This window comes from Catharus ustulatus, chromosome 32 (assembly GCF_009819885.2).
Source record: "Catharus ustulatus isolate bCatUst1 chromosome 32, bCatUst1.pri.v2, whole genome shotgun sequence".
NCBI lineage: Eukaryota > Metazoa > Chordata > Aves > Passeriformes > Turdidae > Catharus > Catharus ustulatus.
This window is the reverse complement of record NC_046252.1, coordinates 245,668-260,714: the sequence shown is the minus strand read 5'-3', so window position 1 is coordinate 260,714 and position 15,047 is coordinate 245,668. Positions and strand designations below refer to the sequence as shown.

The following is a 15,047-nucleotide window of genomic DNA, read 5'->3' as shown; positions in this document are numbered from 1 at the left end:
CATGGCCTCTCCTTTAAATAAAAATATAAATAATGAAGCAAAAAGGGATTTCTCTGTCTCCTTTGTGGACATGAACCTCTGGTGTTTGTGGATTCGTGTTCCTGACACTGGGATGAGATCCTGTCCCTGCAGAGCCCAGGGAGGACAGCAGTGACACAGGGGCAGTGTCCCCAGGGCTGCAGGGACACGGCCCCAGGGCCACCAGGACAACCTGGGTGCTCACTGGGTCTGGTTCTGGGTCACTGGGTTTGGTTCTGGTAACTGGGTCTGGTTCTGGTCACTGGGCCTGATTCTGGTAACTGGGTCTGGTTGTGGCTCTCACTTGGCTCTGGTTCTAACTCTCACTGGTCTGGTTTTGGCTCTGGTTCTGTCTCTCTCTGGCTCTGGTTCTGGCTGGCACTGGGTCTGGTTCTGGTCACTGGGTCTGGTTCTGGGTCAGTGGGTTTGGTTCTGGTCACTGGGTCTGTTCTGGGTCACTGGGCCTGGTTCTGGTCACTGGGTCTGGTTCTGGGTCAGTGGGTCTGGTTCTGGTCACTGGGTCTGGCTGTGGATGTCACTGGGTCTGGTTCTGGGTCAGTGGGTTTGGTTCTGGGTCACTGGGTCTGGTTCTGGTCACTGGGTCTGGTTCTGGGTCACTGGGTCTGGTTCTGGTTACTGGGTCTGTTCTGGCTCTCACTGGGTCTGTTCTGGCTCTGGTTCTGGGTCACTGTCTCTGGTTCTGGCTCTCTCTGGTTCTGGTTCTGGCTCTCTCAGAGTCTGGTTCTGGCTGGCACTGGGTCTGTGGTTCTGGCTCTCACTGGCTCTGGTTCTGGCTCTGGTTCTTGGTCACTGGGCCTGGTTCTGGCTCTGGTTCTGTCTCTCAGGGTCTCTGGTTCTGGCTCTCACTGGGTTTGGTTGTGGGTGTCACTGGTTCTGGTTCTGAGTCACTGGCTCTGGTTCTGACTGGCACTGGGCCTGGTTCTTTCTCTCACTGGGTTTGGTTGTGGGTGTCATTGGCTCTGGTTCTGGCTGGCACTGGGTCTGGTTCTGGGTCACTGGGTCTGGTTCTGGCTCTTTCAGGGTCTGTGGTTCTGGGTCACTGGGTCGGTGGTTCTGGCTCTCTCTGGGTCTGTTCTGGCTCTGGTTCTGGCTCTCTCAGGGTCTCTGGTTCTGGATGTCACAGGGTCTGTGGTTCTGGCTCTCACTGGCTCTGGCTGGCACTGGGTCACTGGGTCTGGATGTCACTGGTTCTGGTTCCGGCTGGCCAAGGCTCTGTGGTTCTGACTGGCACTGGGTCTCTGGTTCTGGCTCTCTCAGGGTCTCTGGTTCTGGCTGGCACTGGCTCTGGTTCTGGCTCTGGTTCTGGCTCTCTCACGTCTCTGGTTCTGAATGCCACAGCCCCAGTGCCACCAGGAGCTGTGTCCCCACAGCCCTCACTGTCCCCCACAGCCCTCACTGTCCCCACAGCCCTCACTGTCCCCACAGCCCTCACTGTCCCCACAGCCCTCACTGTCCCCACCAGTCCCCACTGTCCCCACAGCCCTCACTGTCCTGTCCCCACAGCCCCCACTGTCCCCACAGCCCTCACTGTCCTGTCCCCACAGCCCCCACTGTCCCCACAGCCCCCACTGTCCCCGGGGTCCCAAGGGCCCAGGCACCCCCAGGCAAGGTCAGAGCTCTGGGAAGGGCAGCCAAGGACAGGACTCCTCTCTCCTCATCATCCTCATCCTCATCCTCATCATCCTCATCCTCTCTCCTCATCATCCTCATCATCCTCATCCTCTCTGCTCATCATCATCATCCTCATCATCCTCATCCTCTCTCAGGCACCCCCAGGCAGGGGCAGAGCTCTGGGAAGGGCAGCCAAGGACAGGACTCCTCTCCTCATCATCCTCATCCTCTCTCCTCATCATTCTCATCATCCTCATCCTCTCTCAGGCACCCCCAGGCAGGCTCAGAGCTCTGGGAAGGGCCTTGGGCAGCCAGGGACAGGATTCCTCATCATCCTCATCATTCTCATCATCCTCATCCTCTTTCAGGCACCCCAGGCAGGGTCAAAGCTCTGGGAAGGGCAGCCAAGGACAGGACTCCTCTCTCCTCATCATCCTCATCCTCATCCTCATCATCCTCATCCTCTCTCCTCATCATCCTCATCATCCTCATCCTCTCTGCTCATCATCATCATCCTCATCATCCTCATCATCCTCATCCTCTCTCAGGCACCCCAGGCAGGGGCAGAGCTCTGGGAAGGGCAGCCAGGGACAGGACTCCTCATCATCCTCACCATCCTCATCCTCTCTCAGGCTCCCAGCCCAGCCCTTGGCTCCTTCACCCCTGGCCCAGGTTTGGTTTCCCTTGTGCCTTCCTGAGCCAGGGGAGCTCTGCCCAGCCCAGCAGTGCCATGGAACGAGTCCCTTCCTTCCATGAGCTCCTCGGGCTGTCCTCCAAGAGATCCCAGCATGAGGAAGATTTTTCACACACACACAGGTGAAAGCAAGGAGCAGGAGTTGGATTCCTCACCCCTGCAAACACCCAGAGCCACGCTGGACTCTGAGCAGCTGAAGACGCTGAAGATGCTGAAGATGTTGAAGATGTCCCTGCCCATGGCAGCCTTTCCAAGTCCTTTCCAGCCCAACCATTCTCTGATTCCATCGTTCCATGGGTGATTCCCACCCTCCCTGAGCAGCTGGCACAGGGACCTGGGGGCAGAGGGGCCTCGACACGCCCGGGGCTCTGCCCAGGGAAAACAGCCTGAGGGGTTTCACAGAATTGTCAGGTTGGGACTGTGGGCTCACCGGGTCCAGTTCTGGGTCACTGGGGCTGGTTCTGGATGTCACTGGTTCTGGATGTCACTGGGTCTGTGGTGCTGAGTCACTGGGTCTGTGGTTCTGGCTGGCACTGGGCCTGGTTCTGGCCTGCACTGGTTCTGTTTCTGGCTGGCACTGGGTCAGTGGTTCTGGCTGGCATTGGGTCACTGGTTCTGGGTCACTGGGTCTGATTCTGGCTGTCACTGGCTCTGGTTCTGACTGGCACTGGGTCTGGTTCTGGATGTCACTGCGTTTGTGATTCTGGCTGTCACTGGCTCTAGTTCTGGCTCTCACTGGATCTGGGGTTCTGGGTCACTGCTCTGGTTCTGGCTGGCACTGGATCTGTGGTTCTGGGTCACTGGTTCTGGCTGGCACTGGGTCCAGTTCTGGCTCTCACTGGGCCTGGTTCTGGCTGGCATTGGATCTGTGCTTGTGGCTGGCACTGGCTCTGTGGTTCTGGCTGGCACTGGGCTTGGTTCTGGGTCACTGGTTCTGGCTGATACTGGCTCTGTGGTTCTGGCTCTCACTGGGCCTGGTTCTGGCTGTTACTGGCTCTGGTTCTGGGTGTGACTGGGCCTGGTTCTTGCTCTCACTGGGTCTGGTTCTGACTCTCACTGGCTCTGGTTCTGGATGTCACAGGGTCTGTGGTTCTGGCTGGCACTGGGTCACTGGGTCTGGATGTCACTGGGCCTGGTTCTGGCTGACATTAGGTCTGGTTCTGGCTGTCACTGGGTCTGTGGATCTGGTTGGCACTGGGTCTGGTTCTGGGTCACTGGACCTGGTTCTGGCTGGCACTGGGTCACTGGGTCTGGATGTCACTGGGTCCAGTTCTGGCTCTCACTGGTCTGGTTCTGGCTGCCACTGGGTCTGTGGTTCTGGTTCTGGCTGCCACTGGGTCTGTGGTTCTGGCTGGCACTGGGCCTGGTTCTGGCTGGCACTGGGCCTGGTTCTCACTGGCACTGGGTCTGTGGTTCTGGCTGACATTGGGTCACTGGGTGACATTCTGGTGACGTTCTGGGTGACACTGGGTCTGGATGTCACTGGCTCTGGTTCTGGATGGCACTGGGTCTGTGGATCTGGCTGGCACTGGGTTTGGTTCTGGGTCACTGGTTCTGGTTCTGGCTGCCACTGGGCCTGGTTCTGGCTGACATTGGATCACTGGTTCTGGCTGCCACTGGGTCTCTGATTCTGGATGTCACTGGGTCTGGTTCTGGCTGTTACTGGGTCTGTGGTTCTGGGTCACTGGGTCTGGTTCTGACTCTCACTGGTCTGGGGTTCTGGGTCACTGGTTCTGGATGTCACTGGGTCTGTGGCTCTGGCTGGCCCTGGCTCTGTGGTTCTGGATCCCTGGGTCTGTGGTTCTGAGTCACTGGGTCTGGTTCTGGCTGGCACTGGCTCTGGTTCTGGCTATCACTGGGTCTGTGGATCTGGCTGGCACTGAGTCTAGTTCTGGTCACTGGGTCTGTAGTTCTGGGTCACTGGTTCTGGCTGGCACTGAGTCCAGTTCTGGCTCTCACTGGGCCTGGTTCTGGTTGGCATTGGATCTGTGCTTGTGGTTGGCACTGGGTCCATGGTTCTGGCTGGCACTGGGCTTGGTTCTGGTTCTCACTGGGTCTGTGGTTCTGGCTGGCACTGGGCTTGGTTCTGGGTGTCACTGGGCCTGGTTCTGGCTCTCACTGGGTCTGTGGTTCTGGCTCTCTCAGGGTCTGTGGTTCTGGGTCACTGGGTCGGTGGTTCTGGTTCTCTCTGGGTCTGTTCTGGCTCTGGTTCTGGCTCTCTCAGGGTCTCTGGTTCTGGATGTCACAGGGTCTGTGGTTCTGGCTCTCACTGGGTCTGGCTGGCACTGGGTCACTGGGTCTGGATGTCACTGGTTCTGGTTCCGGCTGGCCAAGGCTCTGTGGTTCTGGCTGGCATTGGGTCTGTAGTTCTGGCTATTACTGGCTCTGTGATTCTGGCTGGCACTGGCTCTGGTTCTGGCTGGCACTGGCTCTGGTTCTGGCTGGCACTGGCTCTGGTTCTGGCTCTCTCAGGGTCTCTGGTTCTGCCTCTCTCAGGGTCTGTGGTTCTGGCTCTCACTGGGTCTGGCTGGCACTGGGTCACTGGTTCTGGGTCACTGGGTCTGGTTCTGGATGGCACTGGCTCTGTGGTTCTGGCTCTCACTGGGTTTGGTTCTGGCTGACATTGGGTCACTGGCTCTGGATGTCACTGGGTCTGTGGTGCTGGGTCACTGGGCCTGGTTCTGGATGTCGCTGGCTCTGGTTCTGGATGTCACTGGGTCTGTGGTTCTGGTTGTCACTGGGTCTGTTTCTGGCTGGCACTGGGTCTGTGGTTCTGGTTAGCATTGGATTTGTGGTTCTGGCTGGCACTGGGTCACTGGGTCTGGATGTCACTGGGCCTGGCTCTGGATGTCACTGGGTCTAGTTCTGGTTCGCACTGGGTGTCTGGTTCTGGCTGCCACTGAATCCGTGGCTCTGGCTGGCACTGGGCCTGTGGTTCTGGGTGTCACTGGCTCTGTGGTTCCGGTCCCTGTGTCCCTGGTTCTGGTCCCTGTGTCTCCAGTTCTGGTCCCTGTGTCTGGTTCTGGTCCCTGTGTCTGGTTCTGGTCCCTGTGTCCCTGGTTCTGGTCCCTGTGTCTCTGGTTCTGGTCCCTGTGTCTGGTTCTGGTCCCTGTGTCCCTGGTTCTGGTCCCTGTGTCTGGTTCTGGTCCCTGTGTCCCTGGTTCTGGTCCCTGTGTCCCTGTGTCCCTGGTTCTGGATGTCCCTGTGTCCCTGGTTCTGGTCCCTGTGTCCCTGGTTCTGGTTTCTGTGTCCCTGGTTCTGGTCCCTGTGTCCCTGGTTCTGGTCCCTGTGTCTCCGGTTCTGGTTTCTGTGTCCCTGGTTCTGGTCCCTGTGTCCCTGGTTCTGGTCCCTGTGTCCCTGGTTCTGGTTTCTGTGTCCCTGGTTCTGGTCCCTGTGTCCCTGGTTCTGGTCCCTGTCCCTGGTTCTGGTCCCTGTGTGGATCTGGGCTCCACCTCTGCCTCTCCTGGTGGCACCTGGGGTCAGGCAGGCCCGGCTGTGTCACGGTGACACCAAAGAGCTGCCATAACAACACAGGGCCCTGCTGGTTCTGTGAGACCCTCTGGGTGACACTGGGCCTGGGCTCTGTCACCTGGGTTCTGTGAGACCCTCTGGGTGACACTGGGCCTGGGTTCTGTCACCTGGGTTCTGTCACCCTGGGTTCTGTGAGACCCTCTGGGTGACACTGGGCCTGGGTTCTGTCACCTGGGCTCTGTGAGACCCTCTGGGTGACACTGGGCCTGGGTTCTGTCACCCTGGGTTCTGTCACACCCCTCTGTGTCACTCTGTCACCTGGGTTCTGTCACCCTGGTTCTGTCACCCTGGTTCTGTCACCCTGGGTTCTGTCAGACCCCTCTGTGTCACCCTGGGTTCTGTCACCCTGGTTCTGTCACCCTGGGTTCTGTCAGACCCCTCTGTGTCACCCTGGGTTCTGTCACCCTGGTTCTGTCACCCTGGTTCTGTCACCCTGGGTTCTGTCACCCTGGCTTCTGTCACCCCACCTGTGTGTCACCCTGGGTTCCGTCACACCCCTCAATGTCACCCTGGGTTCTGTGCAACCCCTCTGTGTCACTCTGGCTTCTGTCACCCCCTCAGTGTCACCCTGTTTTCTGTCACCCCCTCTGTGTCACTCTGGGCTCCAGGACCCTCTGCAGTGGCCCCGTGGTCCCATGAGGGGGTGGCTCAGAGCTCCTGTCCCCTCAGGGCTGGGGACAGGGCAGGGACAGCACACGGTGCCACCAGTGCTTGTGTCACACTGCTGTCCCCTCAGGGCTGGGGACAGGGCAGGGACAGCACACAGTGCCACCAGCCCTTGTGTCACACTGCTGTCCCCTCAGGGTTGGGGACAGGGCAGGGACAGCACACAGTGCCACCAGCCCTTGTGTCACACTCCTGTCCCCTCAGGGTTGGGGACAAGGCAGGGACAGCACACAGTGCCACCAGCCCTTGTGTCACACTGCTGTCCCCTCAGGGTTGGGGACAGGGCAGGGACAGCACACAGTGCCACCAGCCCTTGTGTCACACTCCTGTCCCCTCAGGGTTGGGGACAGGGCAGGGACAGAGTGCACACAGTGCCACCAGCCCTTGTGTCACACTGCTGTCCCCTCAGGGTTGGGGACAGGGCAGGGACAGCACACGGTGCCACCAGCTCTTGTGTCACACTGCTGTCCCCTCAGGGCTGGGGACAGGGCAGGGACAGCACACAGTGCCACCAGCCCTTGTGTCACACTGCTGTCCCCTCAGGGCTGGGGACAGGGCAGGGACAGCACACGGTGCCACCAGCCCTTGTGTCACACCCCTGTGCCTGGCCCTGGCACGGATTGGGCATGGAAAATGCCAGGAGGGCTCCGGTGTGCGGTGACAGTGGTGACAGTGGTGACAGAGGTGACAGCAGTGACAGCAGGGACAGCGGTGACAGCAGTGACAGCAGTGACAGAGGTGACAGAGGTAGCAGTGGGGACAGTGGGAACAGTTGTGACAGCAGGGACAGAAGTGACAGTAATGACGGAGGTGACAGCAGCAACAGGGGTGACAGCAGCGACAGGGGTGACAGCAGGGACAGCACTGACAGCAGTGACAGTTGTGACAGTGGGGACAGAGGTGACAGCGGGGGCGGCAGTGACAGCAGGAACAGCGGTGATAGTTGTGACAGCAGTGACAGCAGTGACAGTGGGGACAGCGGGGCCAGCAGTGACAGAGGTGACAGTTGTGACAGTGGGGACAGTGGGGGCAGCAGTGACAGAGGTGACAGCAGTGACATTGGGGACAGCAGTGACAGGGATGACAGCGGTGACAGCAGGGACAGCAGGGACAGAGGTGACAGCAGTGACAGAGGTGACAGAGGTGACATTGGGGACAGCAGTGACAGTGGTGACAGTGGGGACAGAGGTGACAGTGGTGACAGTGGGGACAGAGGTGACAGTGGGGCCAGCAGTGACAGAGGTGACAGCAGGGACAGGGGTGACAGAGGTGACAGTTGTGACAGTGGGGCCAGCAGTGACAGCAGGGACAGGGGTGACAGAGGTGACAGAGGAGACAGAGGTGACAGCAGGGACAGGGGTGACAGAGGTGACAGAGGAGACAGAGGTGACAGTTGTGACAGTGGGGACAGGGGTGACAGCAGGGACAGAGGTGACAGAGGTGACAGAGGTGACAGCAGTAACAGAGGTGACAGAGGTGACAGTAGTAACAGAGGTGACAGCATGGACAGGGGTGACAGAGGTGACAGCGATGACAGCGGGGGCAGCAGTGACAGCAGTGACAGCAGGGACAGGAGTGACAGCAGGGACAGAGGGGACAGGGGTGACATTGGGGACAGAAGTGACAGAGGTGACAGCAGTGACAGTGGGGACAGCGGTGACAGCAGTGACAGCAGGGACAGAGGTGACAGTTGTGACAGTGGAGACAGAGGTGACAGCAGTGATGGAGGTGACAGTGGGGACAGAGGTGACAGAGGTGACAGCAGTGACAGAGGTGACAGCGGTGACAGCAGTGACAGAGCGGACAGAGGTGACAGTGGTGACAGTGGAGACAAAGGTGACAGCAATGACAGCGGTGACAGTTGTGACAGTGGGGACAGCAGAGATAGAGGTGACAGCGGGGACAGCAGTGACAGCAGGGACAGAGGTGACAGTTGTGACAGTGGGGACAGAGGTGACAGTTGTGACAGTGGGGACAGAGGTGACAGAGGTGACAGTGGGGACAGTGGGGACAGAGGTGACAGAGGTGACAGTGGGGGCAGCAGGGACAGAGGTGACAGAGGCCACCACCCCTTTGGCCCCACCCCGTTTTGGCCCCGCCCCTCATTAGCATAATCCCGTCCCACGCCTCGGCTCCGCCCCATCATTAGCATAAACACGCCTCCATGCATCGACCCCACCCCTCCATTAGCATAAACCCCACCCCATGCATTGCCCCCGCCCCCTCATTAGCATAAACACACCTCCATGCATCGACCCCGCCCCCTCATTCGCATAGACCACGCCCACGCCCAGGCCCCGCCCCCATTGTCGGGGTCATGACCCCCCCCAAGGTTCGGGGCTCTGCCCCTGGGGACAATTAGAAGGTGCTGGTGGCAATTAATTAATTCATTAATTAGCCAAAGGTTTAATTGGTCCTGGTTAATGGCGGGTTAATGGATCCGTTGATTGGCGTTAATCATTAATTGCTCCCTGGGGGGAGGGGTAATGAGGGTGGGGGGGGGGTAATTAAGCGTTGGGGGCTTGATTGGAGGGGCAGGGGGAGCTTTGGTCCCAGCTGGGGGTGGGGGAGGGGTCTATGGGGCAGGAATGGGGGCTCTGAGGGGTCACCCCCAGCCCTGGAGGGGTTTTGGGGGGCTGGGGGGTGGTCCATGGGGCAGGAATGGGGGTCTGTGGGTCAGAATTGGGGGGTTTTGGGGCTGGGGGTGTCCCATGGTACAGCCCCAGAGCCCTGGAGTGATTGGGGGGGGTCTATGGGTCAGAATTGAGGGGTTTTGGGGCAGAATTGGGGGGTTTTGGGGCTGGGGGTGTCTCATGGTGTAGCCCCAGAGCCCTGGAGTGATTGGGGGGGGTCTATGGGTCAGAATTGAGGGGTTTTGGGTCAGAACTGGGGGGGTTTTGGGGCTGGGGGTGTCCCATGGTACAGCCCCAGAGCCCTGGAGTGTTTTTTGAGGGTCTATGGGTCAGAACTGGGGGGGTTTTGGGGCTGGGGGTGTCCCATGGTGCAGCAGCCCCCAGCCCCAGAGCCCTGGAGTGATTTTGGGGGGCAGGAATGGGGGTCTATGGGTCAGAATTGGGGGGTTTTGGGGCAGGGGGTGTCCCACGGTGCAGCCCCAGAGCCCTGCAGTGATTTTGGGGGGTCCTTGGGTCAGAATTGGGGGGTTTTGGGGCAGGAATAGGGTCTCTATGGGGCAGGAATGGGAGATTTTGGGGCTGGGGGTGTCCCATGGTGCAGCAGCCCCCAGCCCAGAGCCCTGGAGTGATTTTGGGGGGTCTATGGGTCAGAACTGGGGGGGTTTTTTGGGGCAGGGGGTGTCCCATGCTGCAACCCCAGAGCCCTGAAGTGATTTGGGGGGGGTCTATGAGTCAGAATTGGGGGGTCTATGGGTCAGAATTGGGGGAATTTTGGGGCAAGGGGTGTCCCATGGTACAGCCCCAGAGCTCTGGAGTGATTTTGGGGGGTCTGTGGGTCAGAATTGGGGGGTTTTGGGGCAGGAATAGGGTCTCTATGGGGCAGGAATGGGAAATTTTGGGGCTGGGGGTGTCCCATGGTGCAGCCCCAGAGCCCTGCAGTGATTTTGGGGGGGGTCTATGGGTCAGAATTGGGGGGTTTTGGGGCAGGAATAGGGTCTCTATGGGGCAGGAATGGAAGATTTTGGGGTTGGGGGTGTCTCATGATGCAGCAGCCCCCAGCCCAAAGCCCTGCCCTGGTTTTTGGGGTCTCTATGGGTCAGAATTGGGGCGTTTTGGGGCAGGGGGTGTCCCATGCTGCAACCCCAGAGCCCTGGAGTGATTCTGGGGGGGCTGGGGGGGTCTATGGGTCAGAACTGGGGGGTCTATGGGGCAGGAATGGGGGTCTCTTTGGGGCAGGGGGTGTCCCCTGATTCAGCAGCCCCCAGCCCCAGAGCCCTGGAGTGATTTTGGGGGGGGTCTATGGGTCAGAACTGGGGGATTTTGGGGCAGGAATAGGGTCTCTATGGGTCAGAATTGGGGGGGTCTATGGGTCAGAATTGGGGGGATTTTGGGGCAGGGGGTGTCCCATGGTGCAGCCCCAGAGCCCTGGAGTGATTTTGGGGGGGCTGGGGGGGGGTCTATGGGTCAGAACTGGGGGGTCTATGGGGCAGGAATGGGGGTCTCTTTGGGGCAGGGGGTGTCCCCTGATTCAGCAGCCCCCGGCCCAGAGCCCTGGAGTGTTTTTCGGGGGCTGGGGGGGGGTCTATGGGTCAGAACTGGGGGGTTTTGGGGCAGGAATAGGGTCTCTATGGGGCAGGAATGGGAAATTTTGGGGCGGGGGGTGTCCCATGGTGCAGCCCCAGAGCCCTGGAGTGATTTTGGGGGGGTCTGTGGGTCAGAACTGGGGGGGTTTGGGGTCAGAATTGAGGGGTCTATGGGTCAGAACTGGGGGGATTTTGGGGCAGGGGGTGTCCCATGGTACAGCCCCAGAGCCCTCCCGGGTTTTTGGGGGGGTCTATGGGTCAGAACTGGGGGGTTTTGGGGCAGGAATAGGGTCTCTATAGGGCAGGAATGGGAGATTTTGGGGCAGGGGGTGTCCCATGGTGCAGCCCCAGAACCCTGGAGTGATTTTTGGGGAGTCTATGGGGCAGAACTGGGGGGTCTATGGGGGTTTTGGGGCGGGGGGTGTCCCATGGTACAGCCCCAGAGCCCTGGAGTGATTTTAGGGGTCTATGGGTCAGAACTGGGGGGGTTTTGGGGCAGGGGGTGTCCCATGGTGCAGCCCCAGAGCCCTGCAGTGATTTTTGGGGGGTCTATGGGTCAGAACTGGGGGGTTTTGGGGCAGGAATAGGGTCTCTATGGGTCAGAACTGGGGGATTTTGGGGCGGGGGGTGTCCCACGGTGCAGCCCCAGAGCCCTGCCGGGTTTTTGGGGGTCCCTGGGGGGGTCAGGGGCGGGGGTCGGGCCCCTCGGGGGGCACCCACCGATAGGTGCCCTCGTACAGGAACCCCGCCCGCCGCAGCAGCTCGTCCGCCTCGGGGGGACCCCGGCTGGGAAAGGGGGGGAGGGGGGTCAGGGGGGACCCTGGGACCCCTCCAAATCCACAACGGGATCCTGGGACCCCCCCAAAATCCCGAGGGGACAACCCCAAATCCACAACGGGATCCCCAAACCCCCAGTGAGACCCCCGGGACCCCCCAAATCCACAACGGGATCCCCAAATCCACAATGGGATCCTGGGACCCCCAAGCCCCCGAGGGGACTCCCTCAAATCCCCACTGAGACCCCTGGGCCCCCCAAATCCCCACTGGGACCCCCAAATCCCCAACGGGACCCCCGGGATCCCCCAAACCCCCAACGAGAGCCCCAAATCCACAACGGGACCCCCAAATCCCCAGTGAGACCCCCAGGACCCCACAAATCCACAACAGGACCCCCAAACCCCCAGCAGGACCCCTGGGACCCCCAAAATCCCGAGGGGACCACCCCAAATCCACAACGGGATCCCTAAACCCCCAGTGAGACCCCCGGGACCCCCCAAATCCCCAGTGGGATCCCCAAATCCACAATGGGATCCTGGGACCCCCAAGCCCCCGAGGGGACTCCCCCAAATCCCCACTGAGACCCCCAAATCCCCAGTGAGATCCCCAGGACCCCCCAAACCCCCAATGGGACCCCCTCAAATCCCCACTGAGACCCCTGGGACCCCCAAATCCATACTGGGACCCCCAAATTCCCAGTGGGATCCGCAGGACCCCCCAAATCCACAACGGGACCCCCAAATCCACAATGGGATCCTGAGACCCCCCCAAATCCCCAAAGAGATCCCCGAGAGCCCCAAATCCCCGATGGGGCCTCCAAATCCACAATGGGACCCCCCCAAATCCCCAGCAGGACCCCCGGGACCCCCCAAATCCCCAACGGGACCCTCAGGACCAGCCCCTCCCACCCAGGTGTGCCCAGGTACCCCCCAGCCCTCCCAATTCCTGCACCAGGTACCCCCCAATGCCCCCCCAGGTACCCTTCAGGTGCCCCCCAGCTGCCCTTCAACTCCTCCAAGTTTCCCCCCAGGTGCCCCTCAGCCCCCCAGCCCCCCCAGTTCCCCCAGTACCTCCCCCAGTCCCCCCAGGTGCCCCTCAGCCCCCCAAGGTGCCCCCAGGTACCCCCAGCCACCCCAGTTACCCCCCGAGGTGCCCCCCCAGTTACCCCCTGACCCCCAGCCTCCTCAGTTTTCCCCCCAGTTATCCCCCCGGTGGCCCCTGCCCCCCCTCAGCCCCCCCAGTTTCCCCAGTTTTCCCCCCAGGTGCCCCCCAGCCCCCCCAGTTACCCCTCAGCCCCCTCAGTTACCCCCCCCAGGTACCCCCAGCCCCCTCAAGTGCCCCCCCAGTTTCCCTCCCAGTTCCCCCCCAGGTGCCCCCAGCCCCCCCAGTACCTCCCCCAGCCCCCCCAGCTTCCCCCAGTCCCCCCAGTTACCCCCCCAGTTGCCCCCCAGCCCCCCCAGTTACCCCTCAGGTACCCCCCGAGGTGCCCCCCAGCCCCCTCAGATGTCCCCCAGTTACCACCCCAGTTACCCCCAGTTTCCCCCCAGCTGTCCCCCAGCCCCTTCAGTTTTCCCCCAGTCCCTCCCAGTCCCTCCCAGTCTCCCCCAGTCCCTCCCAATCCCTCCCAGTCCCTCCCAGTATCCCCAGTATCCCCAGTCCCACCTGCCGTAGGGGTAGGGCTCAGTTCCCAGTCCCTCCCAGTTCCCTCCCAGTCCCCCCAGTTCCCTCCCAGTCCCTCCCAGTCCCTCCCAGTATCCCCAGCTCCCACCTGCCGTAGGGGTAGGGCAGGGGGCACTCAGTTCCCCCCAGTCCCCAGTCCCTCCCAGTCCCTCCCAGTCCCCCCAGTCCCCCCAGTTCCCACCTGCCGTAGGGGTAGGGCAGGGGGTGCTCAGTTCCCAGTCCCTCCCAGTCCCCCCCAGTTTCCCCAGTCCCCCCAGTTCCCACCTGCCGTAGGGGTAGGGCAGGGGGTGCTCAGTTCCCAGTCCCTCCCAGTTCCCCCCCAGTTCCCCCCCAGTATCCCCAGTCCCTCCCAGTCCCCCCAGTCCCCCCAGTTCCCACCTGCCGTAGGGGTAGGGCAGGGGCCGCTCCCGGCGCTGCTCGATCTGGTGCAGCAGGGGGGTGAAAATGCGCCAGGCCTCGCGCAGCTCGTCACTGGGGAGGGGACACCGGGAGTGAGGGGACAGCGGGAGTGAGGGGACAGCGGGAGTGAGGGGACAGCGGGAGTGAGGGGACACTGAGAGTGAGGGGACACCGGGAGTGAGGGGACAGCGGGAGTGAGGGGGGGACACTGAGAGTGAGGGGACACCGGGAGTGAGGGGACAGCGGGAGTGAGGGGACACTGAGAGTGAGGGGGGGACACCGAGAGTGAGGGGACACCGAGTGAGGGGACACCAGGAGTGAGGGGACACCGGGAGTGAGGGGACAGCGAGAGTGAGGGGACACCGGGAGTGAGGGGACAGCGAGAGTGAGGGGACACCGGGAGTGAGGGGGGGACACCGAGAGTGAGGGGACAGCGAGAGTGAGGGGACAGCGGGAGTGAGGGGGGGACACCGAGAGTGAGGGGACACCGAGAGTGAGGGGACACCGGGAGTGAGGGGACACTGAGAGTGAGGGGACACCGAGAGTGAGGGGGGGACACCGGGAGTGAGGGGACACCGAGAGTGAGGGGACAGCGGGAGTGAGGGGACACCGAGAGTGAGGGGACACTGAGAGTGAGGGGGGACACCGAGAGTGAGGGGGGGACACCGAGAGTGAGGGGACACCGGGAGTGAGGGGACACTGAGAGTGAGGGGACACTGAGAGTGAGGGGACACTGAGAGTGAGGGGGGACACTGAGAGTGAGGGGACACTGAGAGTGAGGGGGGACACTGAGAGTGAGGGGGGACACTGAGAGTGAGGGGACACCGGGAGTGAGGGGGGGACACTGAGAGTGAGGGGACACCAGGAGTGAGGGGGGACACTGAGAGTGAGGGGACACCGGGAGTGAGGGGGGGACACCGGGAGTGAGGGGACACTGAGAGTGAGGGGACACTGAGAGTGAGGGGACACCCCAAAAATCACCTGGGCACCCCAAAACTGAGCTGGAGACACCCCAGAAGTGAGATGGGACCCCAAAAGTGAGGTGGGGTTCCTAAAACCAGGCTGGGGACCCCAAAACCAGGCTGGGGACATCCCAAAAATCACCTGGGCACCCCAAATTGAGATGGGTACCCCAAAACCGGGCTGGGGACCTGAGCTGGGCACCCCAAAACTGAGCTGGGGACCCCAAAACTGGGCTGGGGACACCCCAAAAGTGAGATGGGGACACCAAAAATCACCCGGACGCCCCAAAACTCACCTGGGGATCCCAAACTGAGCTGGGGACCTGAGCTGGGGACCCCAAAACCGGGCTGGGGACACACCAAAAGTGAGATGGGGACACCCCAAAACTCACCTGGGCACCCCAAAAGTGAGGTGGGACCCCAAAAGTGAGGTGGGGACCTCAAAACTGGGCTGGGGACACCCCAAAAGTGA

At 61.3% G+C, this 15,047-nt stretch overlaps 2 protein-coding genes across 4 annotated transcripts in view; both read right to left on the bottom strand.

Moving 5' to 3' along the window:
• SPATA16 (spermatogenesis associated 16) overlaps nucleotides 1-11,536 on the bottom strand; it is a 43,390-nt gene extending 31,854 nt beyond the window's left edge. Inside the window, exon 1 of the mRNA XM_042780092.1 lies at nucleotides 11,478-11,536. The gene's annotated coding sequence lies outside the window, so the exon portion shown is untranslated. The remainder of the gene's footprint in view (nucleotides 1-11,477) is intronic.
• Nucleotides 11,248-15,047, bottom strand: part of G6PD (glucose-6-phosphate dehydrogenase) — a 30,424-nt gene continuing 26,624 nt past the window's right edge. For 2 of the 3 annotated variants that reach the window (XM_042780097.1, XM_033083548.1), the window contains exons 13-14: nucleotides 13,593-13,685; nucleotides 11,249-11,543 (exon numbers count right to left, since the gene is read on the bottom strand). In XM_042780097.1, coding sequence (XP_042636031.1) covers nucleotides 11,441-11,543; nucleotides 13,593-13,685 — 196 coding nt within the window. In that variant the 3' untranslated portion in view covers nucleotides 11,249-11,440. Of the gene's footprint in view, nucleotides 11,544-13,592; nucleotides 13,686-15,047 lie in introns of all 3 variants that reach the window. The other variant, XM_033083549.2, reaches the window with a different exon arrangement.